Raw genomic sequence first — 13,695 nt, forward strand, 5'->3', positions numbered from 1 at the left:
CTTCGGAATCGATTTATACACTCTGCTATCGCGGCCTGTCAGAGCGGCTACAATGTCGGAATATATCTGTCATACCTCCAAGTAGATAAGACGCGATAGAGCCTGACGGATATCAAGCCTCGGCAATAGATTTATTAATCCCTGGCTGATTTCGTAGGTTATTTTGACCTGCTCTGGACGCACTCGATTCATCCATCACGGCATTAAGCTCAACAAATATTTTCCCGTGAAATCGGACTTTCGCAGTCGATTTTTTTGGCTTTCAGCCACGCGGAGGTACGTCGACTATCTACTTGAGCTCTACGTTACTCGGTCCATATTCTCTCTGTCCCTTATCTCTCTACACACGCTACAAATAAAAGCAGGAGAATGCAGACTCTCGAAGCCGCGCCCGTAAAATTCGCTCGCTCGTAGCGAAACGCGCGCGTTCGATACCGATCGGTTTATCAGCTCGGCGCATCGGCGGCCGGGCGCCGTTGTGCACTGCGCGCAAGGGCGTCGTAAAGAGAAAAAACGAAGAAGGGCGCAGAGCAAGAGAGCACAATGCCGTCATTTCCGCGAGCGTCGTGCGTGTGCGATATCGGATAAGGATCTCGTGGAAGATATGTATTTCTCGCGAGCGTATAAAAATTACTTTAGTGCCAACATAAAACGGCGACAATGTGCACTTTGGCCGCGAAGGCGTTCGTTCACTTTCAAGAAAAAAAAGGGAGGGAGAGAGAAAATAAACTTGCATTATGATGAAAATGGCGAGTTTAGCGTTGCAACTACTCTCGTAAAATTTGCCAAGTTGGATTTTTAGTGGTGGTCGCGAGCTTGGGAAAAATATACATTCGAGGCCTGGCTGAAAGAGAACCGAGACACGCACTTTTTACTGGCTTCAAACTAATTGCTTCGCACCGCTGAACTGCACACATACGCGGGCTTTAAACAAAAGCAATTCAATCCTCGAGCGCGCGTATTCCGTTAGAAAGTAACTGCCTGCGAGATAAAGTAAATAATGTAGTGCACATCGTCGTCATCGAGTCAGTGTCGACAGCTACTGCGCACGCACTCGACGACCGCAAAAGCGTTTACACCGAAACCCGCTGCGCGCACCGTAACATGCCATTTTCCACGCCTTGTATGCCTGTGTATGTGCAATATTTGCTCTGGCCAAGTATTTTTACGAGAATAAAACAATTAATAAATAAATAAATAAAACAGGGACTCTTGTGCTGTTGAATTCATTAGCGTTCGACTGACAAACGAGCAATTTCTCGGTTCTAAAAGGTGGCGCGCCGAATCGAGATCAATAGGTCGATAAAGCTCGAAGGTGTTGCCTTTGGTACAAGAGTTTTCCGGAGATAAAGGTCGGGCGCGCGTGGGTGGAATATTCCTATTCGGTGTTTTTCTGTTCTTGCCGCGCGACAGCCGTTTCCTTTCATTCTTTAAAACACGGTAGCCACTCGCTATGCCTCTCGTTTTGCATCCCAAATTTATTTCGCGTACGTGAGTGCCCTCGTTGGCTGGATAATATACAAAAGAGGCCTGTTTTTTTGGAATTCAAGAAAAAAAAGCGTATTACGGCTTGAAAATGAGTTTTAAAACCGCAGGCTCAACGTTTTCTTTATTTTGTCGGTTGAACGTCTTCAAAAGCTAATTTTCGTCACTTTTTCTTCGCCGAGTGTCCTCGAGCGATAGCTGCAGCAACTGCGTGAGAAAACCATTAGCCAGCTCGCCCTCAATGAGACAGGCACTCCAGGAAGAAGGCACTCGACTTGCGAAAAGTCGTCGCGTTTCTTACGAACGCAATCTGGCGAAGCTCCAAAAAGTCATTACGTGATTTCCGGGCCGCACGCCACACTGCATCGGCGCGACGCTCACGTGCTGCGCGCAGCTTGCACCGCTCAGGTGTCAAGTGTCTCCATGCTGGTCTCTCTGCCATTAGCTAATCAACACCTGTCTCGACGATTACGTAAAAGTCGAGCAAAGCTAACTTTACCGCCATCCTCTTCGCTGCATTTTTAGAAAATGCATCGAAAATGGCAGCGGGCAAGAAAGAAAAAGTATCGCACAACAACGACGAGGAGTATAGATTGTCGGAGCGGAGAGACGTATAGCGATATGCCCAGCTGCGCCGACACCTCCTCGTCGCTCCAGCAGCCACATCGACACTTCGGTGCCAAGAGACAGACTCCAGACACTTCGGACTCTCGACGGTTTTCTCTCTTCTTCTTCTTCTTCTTCTTCTTTTGGCCGCGCGCGCGCTGACACGCGTCTCGCGCACTTCTCCGCTTCTTCGCTCTCACTCTCGTGATGAACTTGTCCGCCGTTACAAGCTTTTTATCGGGATGAAGCTGATAAAATCTCGAGTGCACTTCTAGACTGCTGTTGTTTGTTGGTACTTCTTTTTTGTAATGCTCGTGTATTCATCGATAAATATAACTTGTGCTAATGATACCAACCGACTTGCACAGAAACCATGGATCAACTGATTTGCATCCGAAAGTAATTTAAAATCCATCGACGAGCTTCCGGAAGCAGATCTCGCCTGAACGCGCAAGATAATCTCGTCTGGTCGCGGTGGACGCGCGCGAGATGGAGCTTTGTGTTGCGCCTGCTAGGTATCTTTTCACTGTCTTTCTTTTGCGTCCGCGGATTCACCCACGCCCGCTCGCTTGGGCAGGTGTCAGGGCCACACACGCCGCGTGCTCATTTGTCGGGACCGCGCGCGCTTGTCGCGCGTGCCAGCGCGTGCGATATCGACTCGGCCGCATCTTCCTCCTCTTCTTCTTCTCCGCTCGCAAAAGAGGCGTGTGACTGTTTCGAGATAGTTATACTCCTCGTTTTGTTCGACTTGTAGCGGGATGCTTTGTAGAAGGAGAAGGAGGAGGAGGAGGAGGAGGCTAGATTAAACGTTCAATCTGGCGAGGCGTGTTTTTCGATTAGATACACGCGAATATTTGTTCAGTGAGTAAATAGCAAGCGAGTGGCTTCATAGACAGTTTATTTACGTAATTATTCCGTATTTTCGTAAGATCTTTATTCCCAAATGAAGATTAATTTGTGCGAGGGAACATTTCATTGATTCTCGGCTGGCAATGTCATGACTTTTTTACAACAGTCGCTCGACAAAATAGCTCACTATCGGTTCTAGAAAAGAATGACGTTTCGGTTGCAGAGCTTATACGTTAGGAGAGATATTTCAATACCGGCTAACAATGGCAGTAAACAAGGCCTTGGAAACTACGAAACCCTTTGAGAGAAAGGCTACTTGCTGCAGCATCATAAAAAATACCCAAATCAAAGAAAGCATGCATGAATAACATCGGGGTCCGTTGGCTCGCTCGCGCGTGGGCAAGTCGCCGAGAGTGAAAAAAAATGAAAGAGAGAGAGGGAGCGAGTGATGAAGCTATAGGTATATATGAGATCAGAGCGAAGCCCATTCGAGCGTGCACCCTTTGAACCATCTCGGGTCCACGTCGCGCAAGCGAGGTTCTGAAACGATTTCGAGTCTCTGTGTCTGCGTCTATATTTGGTCTCGAGTCGAGGGCTCTTTTTTTCCCTTTTTTTTATCGAAGCGAACACTCGTAAAAATTACATACGAGCATCATCGGAAACAATTGCCATTTGAATTTCGCCGTCGATGTCGCGTCGAGCATTTTGTAGAACTGGTTAAATGCAATTCCAGGGATATAACCCATCAAGTTTTTCAAATCCGATAACACGTTGAAGAAAAATTAATCTGATCCTTCTTAAGCGCTGCGCGAGAGTAGCTACTGTCCGCGAAGTTCTCGCGTTACGCGCGGCTGCTGCAGCGAGATATCCATCTACAATGACGCTAAGGAGTCCCGGCACATTAGTAACCCTCATGAAAGCCAAAAGCGATTCGGCCGTGCGAGGTCCCGATTAATATTGACTCCCCCCCCATCTCGCTTGGACCACCCAAGCATACCTAACACCCTTAACCGACTTAGGACTACTTTGAATTTTGCCTCTACTCTTCTCTACTTTAGCCAGTATTAGACTTCTTCTTTTCCATCCAATGCATTTGACATAGCGCTAAGAAAAGTTTCCAAGTGCTTTCTCCGCTTGTTACATTTCCTTTCGCTTTATTGTCGTAGTCAGCATGAGTAGAGTGAATTTACACCGCCGTACTTATCTGTTTTTTAATTTGAAATTGAGACTCATACTTGTGCGATTCGTCAATGTACTACTTGACGTCTTTGCTTGTAATATCGTTCTGCTAGACATGTAGCTCATGCATAATCAACTGAATAACACTTTTGTATTCAATCAGTTTGTACTTTTGGGTTAAATCGGAACATTTGAAGTTACCATTTGGAAAACGAACAGCGTCGTGAGATATGCAACGTAGATTCGCCTGATTAGTAAATTATTTTATTCCTTTATAAAAAGTACAATAATTATTAAATTGCACATTATAATGAATAATCGTCCAAGGTACAGTAAAGTAAAGGTAAATGAAAAATGCATCCTCGAAATACGATCCTCGATCGATGAGGTGGCATTCATCTTATCGTGCCCTTCTTCACTCGCTCGGCTTCATCATCCGACAAAATATGAGCGAGCGAGCAAAACTCCCCCTCCCCCGCTACCCCCGACAAGCTGATGTATTTACCGGCATGCGAATAGAATTCTCACCTGTCTAACGTCTCGTTAATCTTCCCATTAAAAATAAACATGAAACGATGATCCCATAGCACATATAGCTATTCTGCTTGGTCATGGATAATTTGATATTTTCAATTGAGAAAAAAATCATTAATCCTCCCCTACGCGCATCATAATTTCTCACATGTATAACGTTGAGAAGCAGCGCGGCGGTAAAGAGGAAAGAAAAATGTATCGACGTTGGATAATTTGAATATTGACTTGCACTGCGCGAGCGAGAGTGTTCGGCCAGCTGCGAAATTGTCGTACAAGCAACATCGTAAAACATACCAAACTATTCGTTCACTGCTGCGCACACTAGAAGATCGATGGACCAGGTTGGCCGAGTCATTCGCATGTCCGTGGCAATGCTTTAGCGCAGCTGAACTTTCGTTTTTTTTATTCTTTTTCTTTTCCCTCCTCCGGCTCACAAGCATTAGTATCAGTCAGCAAGATAATGAAATCCATTGCTTGCCTCCCGTACTTGTACATTGTTATTTAATTGAAGGAATGTCGATATCGTCAATACGCTTATTCGATTATCCAGTGCTTATAAAATTTATTCGCTGACGTACTTGAAAAAAAATATAAGACGCTTCTTTAAAATGACCGGAGAGCGCGCAAAGTTGAAATTTCTCATGCGGAGTTACAAACAACAATGACTTTATTATGGTACAGGTATGCGAGAGATTTATCCAACTATACTTAGACATATACGACGGTGCAAAGCTGAGTTGAAAAATCATGGCATATATCCCTAGAATATCAGTGTGCCATGGTAGTATTATATCGTGGCACAAGGGCCTCCCAGGTTCAATCCTCTCTCTGTCTCTTTCTCTCTCTCTCGCGCGCGCGCGTGTGTGTGTGTGTGTGAAAGGATTCCAAGCTCGAAAGCGAAGCTCCGGCGCGCGGCCGCACGAGAGTCATCCCAATCATTCAGCGTGGTCTGTGCCTGGTAATGAATAGCCAGGCATTTACATACGGAGATGGCGAGTATCTTATTACACAAGCGAGAAGAAGAAGAAGAAGAAAGTCCGGCATGGTGCACATGACAGCGAGCGAGGGTGCAGGCAGAGCACTCGTGCAGGATATTCGGGCAGACAATGCAACGCCGAGGTGGTCGGCTCGGCTTGTGGCGACATGATTAACATCCGTTAATAAGATGGATACGCGTGACGCCGAGGCATTGTCGTGATTCTGCTCTTCGGCTGGCGTGTCAACACTCTTCTTCTTTTTAGTTTCGGACGCGCGAGCCTTAATGACGAGGCGATATCGCGCGCGCCTATTTAGAAAGTGCCGTCGCACACCGAGCGGGATGTGCATCGCGCGACGCTCCTATCGCGCGCTGCGCCGCACGCGCGTTCGTAATGGCGCCTTTGAATAATTACCGCGCGAGAGAGCTTGCCATATGCTGTTTGCGCACACGACCGAGAAACAGATAATGCACGGCGCACACATGCCCGCGCTGCCGCCGCTCGCTCGTCTCCGTTTACATGCGCCTCTGCAGGCTTATATACAGAGCAGTTCGCTTGCTCAGCTTCCAGCCCTTTTCGTCTTCGACGCAGACCGGAGAGTAGTTATCAGCGACAGCTGCACTGCGCGTCGCACGCTATCAACTCATCGCGCCTTTGCTTCTTGCTTTTTTCCCTTATTTTTTCAAGTGCTCCCGTCGACTCGTAGTCGCTCTTTTATGTATCGCCGTGGAAGCTTGTAACATCAATTTTCGGAAAAACAGCTGATGTGCAGTTGCTCGATGATAAGATAACACTTTTACCTTACCTATACGGCCTCATTTCTTACCGTTCACCGTCATCCAGTTTTTCGTCGATTTCTTTTCTTTTACTACTGTCAAATTCACTCAACATCAGTCAGATACGTGCACAAATTTATGTTTATTACTAATCTCATGTACAATTTTTTATTACAACGATAAAAGGAGATGGCATAAAAAGTATCATTGCCATAGTCAAAAGGACAGTGAAATTTAATAAATTACGTCTTCTATTATAGAAAAATATTTTGCTTTTATATATTCTTTTCGCAATTATATCATTCAAAATAACTGAAAAATGTTCGAGCAGTGGTTAACGTCAGGTAGGTAACTTCTGGAGGGTAGGTAAAAGTCACTCGGGGGTTGCGCTTTTTTCCAATAGAGGGCGGTGACTTTAAAATTCGGTGGCTCTAACAGAGACTTGTGTGTATTTGCAATATAATTTGTAAAAGCGCATTGGTATTCGGAAAAATGCAATTGCAACGAATTTAAATAATTATATTTTTGATGCATCCATAATAATACATGTTATTTAAACAAAATTAATTTTGAATTATCATTAATGTTTCACAAGTCGATAATAAAGTCACATTAAATATGTTGTAATTTTGCGCGATTCGATGGTTTTCCCACGAGGAAAAGCAGACGAGCACAGGCGCTGGCAAACCCACATCGAACGAGGCGCTAATGGTCTCATTGACACGCACTTTTTCTCCCACTCCGCCTTTCTAAAAGGCCCGTCATCGTACGTATACGCACACGCGCGCTGCACGCAGCCGTTTATTTAGCGTAATTCGGGCTCTTCTCACGCGGGTCCAGCTCGCGCAAATGAATGCACCCGCATGCGAAGGGTCTATTATGAAAACTAAAGTGGATATAACACGACTATACGCCCACATACAACCGAGAGAGAGAGGAAAGAGCAGAGCAGAGCAGAGCAGAGCAGAGCAGAGCAGAGCAGAGCAGAGCAGAGCAGAGCGCACCTGGTCCCCGGAGTAATCTCGTCCCTTTTTTTATCTCGTCGCCAAAAGGGAGGACAGCGCGCTCTCTGAGGGTATTTAGAGGCGAACGGATGCAAAATTTAACGGACACGTTATTACCCCTACGTCTCATGAGAATATGGAGATCTCGTTGGCTACTCGCCCCCCTCCCCCCTTTCAGGCTGTTAAATTACGTTTTACTCGCGATACATACATGTATTTTCGTTATTCTTGTTGTACATATAGTATTGGACGTTTTCATATGTTGCTTATCAAATGTGCTATTCTAATGTCTACATTTTCTCTTGGGTAATCGCGAATTTTGTTTTCATTCGCTGAGATTACAACGAGATCAAGGACGAAACTCGTGACAATGAAAATCGATATCTTTTGCAGCGTTTTATCGTTCGGTTGCATTGAGCGGTTAATCAAGTTAAAATACAAAACAAATGATGCGAGGTGAATATATAAGACGTACGGTCATCCGAAAAAATTCCTGCGTAAGACTTAGATGGATTGTTTAAGCGAAGCGTGAACAGGACAGTAACCCTGAGTCGCTTAAAAAAAGAGCTCACGAATAATTTAATCTGAAACATACGGCGCACGGTGCACGTCATGGCATACAGAGAGTTTCCACACCCGGCCGACACGACGATCGAGTCTTATAAAAGAGAGCCGACGGATCGGTTCCATTGGAGCGCGAGTAAGGCTCTTAGCTGCGCGCAACGTCAATAAACCTCGAACAAATGCACTTAATTACGCGTGTACTCTACCGAAGGCCGAAAACTTGCTTCCACCCTTTCACTTTGTTTTTTATTCTGCCGCTCAACGTCAGCCTCTTAAGCATCACTTAAGTCAACGCAAGTCACTTAAGCTTCCGATAATTAAAACGCTTAAAGAACGATAAGATCCGAAATATAACACTCGCGGAGTGAGTTACGAAAATTAAAGCTGATGGATGCAAAACTTGCAGATAGTGCACTGTGTTAAAGAAGATTTGCCGTTTTCAATCCTGCGCTCATGAAAATGAAGCTTGTAGTCTCTCACTCGCCATCTGCGCGTACAACAATTGCAACTTGATAAAGCCAAGGTATATAAAAAACGCTCGCCGAACCGATAATTAGCGCGTCAATTGGCGCTGATCCAGCGTATAATTGAAGGCGCGCGCGACGTTTTGTGTGGGGATCAAGTATAACGAATGCACGGGAATTGAAACGATACACGTGCGAGACATTGAAAAGTTAATGAAAATTTGCGAATACAGCGTGAATGGATGTGCGTTGTACCTGCATTCTTCTGTCCCTTAATTGCTTGTCAAAACTTTATACAAGTGTGTCGGTTGATTGAATTTCACATTTTAATGTCGGCAATAAATCCAGCAGATGTTAAGCTAGTAAAGTACTTCTCGATGTCACGTCACGTTTTCGTGATAGAACTTTTACAATTTCACTAAGCGATTAACTGTGACAATTACATTTGTAAAATAACTTTTACAGAAACCACACGAATACCTTCATATTGATTTTTCGTAAAATGTTTTTTATTCTTACCTTGATTAGACTTCTACGGAGAAATTTTCATTGATTTGAACGACCTTAAGAACGCTGGTCAAGCAAGTATCATATTCTAAATTGATAAAAACATCAGTTAATAACTAGTGTAACAATAGTATCTTACACTTCACATTCGCAATGAGCATTTCTATAATGGCAATAACACCAGCCGTGACCGTCGCAGCATAAATCTTCGTATTCCTCTACAGTCCAAAAACTACCTTCAGCTTCAACTCTACACCAGTTCGGTACTCTCCAATGCCACCATAGGATATTATTGGGGAGGCCAGAGGGTTTGCAATATTTTTCACTGTGAATGTAAATTTGCTTTTCTTTATCAACTCTATTAAAAAACATTTTAATGCATTTTTTTCTTCTTTGTCACTAATAAACGTATATAAGCTTCCTAAGAAAAACATGAAAAGTTTTGTTTTAAATGGAAAACATAATTATAATGACTTATAAAAATTACATTTTCTATCTTATACTGAGTTAAATTTTCATTTCAAGTAATAAGAATATCTAATATCGAATGCTCGGAGGAAACTAATAGTAAATAAATTTCACTTTATACATTGTACGTTTGTAATTTTAAAAACTTACTGGCCAGGGTTTTTGAGAATTATATTTCTGTACTTCACTATTTCGTCGTCTGTCATCTTACTTAGATCCGGAGCTAATAATGAAATATTTTTCGTGAATTTTTATGAACTCGGAACATATATTTGTAAAAAAATTGTTCATGTTAATAAATTTATTGTTAAATATCGAAAAAATTAAAGAGAAACTTTAGTTGAAGGGAAAACAATGTAGTAAACAAGTGGATTAAGTAATTCTTCAATTTCTTCTAAGCAGATTAATTTAAAAAATATACAAATAAATATTTAAATGTTGCAATAAAATCCAGAAGGTTAATTCTTTGTACTTACTGTAGCGTAAAAGGCCAGTTTTCCAATCCCTCGGAAGATGATTAAGATCGACAGGATCAACGTGAGCAAACATAATAGGTAGAACTTCCAGTAGAACTAATGCAGTGAACAAATGTTCCGGCAGCAGACTCATTATTTTAGTCTACAATGAATACTAACTTTATTAAAAATGTATTGTTGTGAAAATCATTAAGCAATTTCGAGGTGTCTACATGAAGTTGGAAATGAGAAGAGATTCGATCGAAGCAACTAAAACTCTAGTACAGTAACACTGAGTGTTTAGTAATTTGAAGGAATACACATTGAGTTGCAATTACAAAGATGCTATCTACTCTATATGAAAAGACCAAGTTTTATCTATCTAACTTTGTTTATAAAGCAATCCGGCAATATTCAAAAGTGTGCTTTAATCGTATATAAAATCGATCTCAATATCACATATTAGCACGATATCAACGCGTGATGAAACAACTTCTCATACTATCATCTCGATTTGTATAAATATTAGCAATGTTCTTTTCAAGATCACTTATTACCACGGTTATTTTGGTGATTTCAGGACTGCAAAAATAATTGTCAGAAATTAATTAATTAGTTTTTTTAAATGAAAAAATAAACATGAATAGCGCATATGGTTTTAATATTTATTAGAAACGTCAAATTATTTATTCACAATTTTCAAGACAGATACAAAGCTTTTTTATTTTTACAGAAGAAGAATGATGTTTATTGAAATGCCCATTTCTATCATATCACTCGTGCTACTATATGTTAATTAAGTGGTTATGTGCTTATCGGTTACCTGAAACCATCATGTGGTATTACTGATGCCACGTGGCTACATACGTATAAGATACGGTGGTCTCACTGCATTTTAGCTAAACGCACGAATTCGTTTAAAATTACATCGATGTTACTGCTTTTTTAGCTTTTATAATACACAGCTTAATTAATGATATATTATTGAGTATTTATTAGAATATACGAAGATTTTCAATGTGTAGTGACTAAGCATGATTGTAAGGTTGACTTTCTTAAGTGAAAACGGAGAACTGAGAATTTATAACGTCTATCAAGGGGTGTGGCGACAAGCCGTCTGTCTATCAAACGTGTCAAAAACTCAACATGGTGTCTCAAAATCACGATTTCTTACCGCCTCTCGACTACCGAAAGCCACTTACTTAGACAATAGTTCAATTTTGACCCGTTGATCTTTGCAATATTTATGACGAGCTTACTAACGTCTCAACCCTTTGGCAACACGAGATAAGTACCAGTTGCCTTTTGCTTTAGAGGAGAAGGTTAGCGGATAAGCCTCCAGAAACCTTGTAACCTTGAGTTCCTACTCACTAGAATCCCTAGAAAGATGCGAGTAAACCGTTACTGCTATTCACTCAAATCGTCATCAATGAAATTGTCGTGCAGACTATGTGATCATTTATTACACATACAATTTCACAGAGATATCTATCTGAATTATAAATTTTAATATCGACGGTTTGGGGCTCTTTCAAGACTAGAGCTTTTCGAAATGGTAGTACTATTCGATGGGTCAAAGAATGTAGAATATACCCGAGTTACCAGTCACGGAATCAATATGTCGTAAAGATGGAAAAAGTACTGGCTTCATGACATTATTATTCATGATTTGGAACGATGAAAATCTTTTAGTAAGCACTTAACATAAATAGAAAGGAGATAAGAAAGCAACAAGCTCATGATGTAAAAAGGCCATTCAACATACATAAAACAGCATGTTCGTGGACCTTCATGAGACGGAGTCGTCATCAGACGTACGTAAGATTTCGTTATCGCGCTAGATTTACGATAGAGATCCGGCGAGGACGAAGAGTTCTTGAAATCATCATCGTGTGCGATCATAAAAGCGAGCTTTTTCTATCTCATTTCTTCCCCGTGCGTTTGAATGTTTTATCGTAGGTGATTGTTGACGGTACTTGCTCATTTTTGTTCCTCTAATTTATAGGCCGCTGTGTTATATCTCTGGCGCTCATAACTCCCGTTTCCCAGGCAATAATTTTCGTTTGGTTTATGCTTCCAACATACCGCGAATGTTTCATTGCGCAGTGTAATAAAAGGGCGTTTATCATAACGAAATAGATTCATGGCTGTCGGCGTGTTCGTGCAAAAAGCACGTCCCGCGTGTCAATTAAAAATTCACGCGCGTCCGGCCGCGATGAAATTGAAAGAAAGAAAATGATCAACGGTTGATCGTGACGTCTTAAGCAGCGGAAAGTCAAGGGACGACGTATTGATTTACGGTGTTTGTGGTTGTGACAGCGGTCGTCGGATTAACCTTACGGAAAGAGTACCGCCCGCTCGCCTACAAGACAATTCTGCGGCGTGCGCCATTCATTGCGGCTTCGACTCGTCATTCGATTTGCACTCGCGTGCCTTAACCCTTTCGCTCGGGCGCGGCGTCGTAAATTCGCAGACCGCACGCCGAGAGAAAAATGAGCAAAAGGGTTGTTGGCAGCGCAGCAGCAGCAGCGCGCTGCCAAGTGAAAGTTCACTTTTCTTTCTTTTGGCTTTTGCCCATGTAATCAGGGATTATTATTGTTGGCTGCCATAACGCAGTGGTGGCTTCCTGCTTTCGTCGGCCAACAGGAGAAATTCTCCTTTCGCGTGAGAAAACAATCGGCGTAAATCATCCGCAAATTAAAATTTGTCTCGTGCGCTTGCGACGGTGAAATCGCGCGGGCGCGCTAATTTCTCAAATGTTAAACAGCAAAATTACGAGCCATGAGCGCAAAACAAGCATCTTTAAATCGAAGTAATTGGCTTCTGCTTGCTGCAGCGCGTGTAGCTTACGATTATGCTGCCTGGGGCTCGAAAACAGCCGCTCGTATAATACGTCTCTTTAATATTCAACGACGCGCAATTCACCCCATTATTTATCTCGATGTTCGACGATTATCCTTGTTCTGGCGCGAGCTAAGAGACCGCTTCTAACACTTTGAGCTTCCTACAAAAATCCACAGACATCTTTCCTAACGTCTCATTACTATTATTTTTATTTAAATTCAATCTTTCAGACGATTCTTCATTTCGAAACTTACAACATTCATCCGGATTTTTTCAATCTTTTATTCATTTTATGACTCGAAAAATATTATACTCATTTTATTTAGAGAATAAATCAATTTTTGATAACAAACAGTTTTCCGTCACGTCGGCTTCTACAACTAAATATATAATGACAATAAGGGTCTTGAAATTGAAGAAACATTATTAAATGATTAAAACTAATATCACAATACTATCGATATCGAGCTGGTTATCACGGCACCGCCAGTCGCCGCTCTAATGCTGTAAATTTCAGACGATTAGAAGTCTTCGAAATGTCAAGAAATTTTCTTGTACACATATATCCATTCTGAGCGGGAATAGTGATTTTAATATCAACAAATAATTTTCTTTCTTGAGGATGCATGAGTTCACCATGGTGCTACGAATAATATCGAAGAGATCATAAAGAATTTTGTATTATTATAATTCTAATACGTTCGTCGTGCTTTTCAATATATTTCTTTCCGTAGTCAAAATTTTTTATTTTCATAAAATTAAACGAAAAATACATTTTATTTACTACAAGAATTAAAAATATGATTTTCATAATTTATGCTTGTAATGGTTCGTTGTATATTTAAGACGAACAACTGTTAGATTTAGCAACAGTCCGTGATTAACAACTGAACACTAACGGAGCAGTAACGGATTGATGTGTATTCTTCAGACAACGCATCTACCGCATAGCATGCTGCTTCTGACGAAAGAAAATGAAGAAG

General features: G+C 41.8%; 1 protein-coding gene across 2 annotated transcripts; it reads right to left on the reverse strand.

Moving 5' to 3' along the window:
• Nucleotides 1-8,777: 8,777 nt before the first annotated feature.
• Nucleotides 8,778-10,198, reverse strand: LOC131666210 (uncharacterized). 2 transcript variants are annotated; one of them, XM_058938656.1, is made up of 4 exons: nt 10,102-10,198; nt 9,890-10,031; nt 9,564-9,636; nt 8,778-9,270 (listed from the first exon to the last, which is right to left on the reverse strand). In XM_058938656.1, exons 2-4 carry the CDS (start codon nt 10,020-10,022, stop codon nt 9,081-9,083), a joined length of 396 nt encoding a protein of 131 aa, XP_058794639.1. In that variant the 5' UTR covers nt 10,023-10,031; nt 10,102-10,198; the 3' UTR covers nt 8,778-9,080. The 2 variants fall into 2 exon arrangements, with proteins under 2 accessions (XP_058794639.1, XP_058794638.1); XM_058938655.1 differs by having other exon boundaries at nt 9,890-10,139.
• Between the last annotated feature and the right edge of the window lie 3,497 nt (nt 10,199-13,695).

This window comes from Phymastichus coffea, unplaced genomic scaffold, assembly GCF_024137745.1.
Source record: "Phymastichus coffea isolate CEN01 unplaced genomic scaffold, Cenicafe_Pcof_1.1 PCOF00057, whole genome shotgun sequence".
Lineage (NCBI taxonomy): Eukaryota > Metazoa > Arthropoda > Insecta > Hymenoptera > Eulophidae > Phymastichus > Phymastichus coffea.

Excerpts from the sequence above, each read along its gene's own strand:
- LOC131666210 (XM_058938656.1), bottom strand. The coding sequence starts at position 10,022 with ATGAGTCTGCTGCCGGAACATTTGTTCACTGCATTAGTTCTACTGGAA. Across the intron at positions 9,637-9,889 it reads AACTGGCCTTTTACGCTACA|CTCCGGATCTAAGTAAGATG; the intron begins GTAAGTACAAAG and ends TTTCATTATTAG. Across the intron at positions 9,271-9,563 it reads ATTCTCAAAAACCCTGGCCA|TGAAAAATATTGCAAACCCT; the intron begins GTAAGTTTTTAA and ends TTACATTCACAG.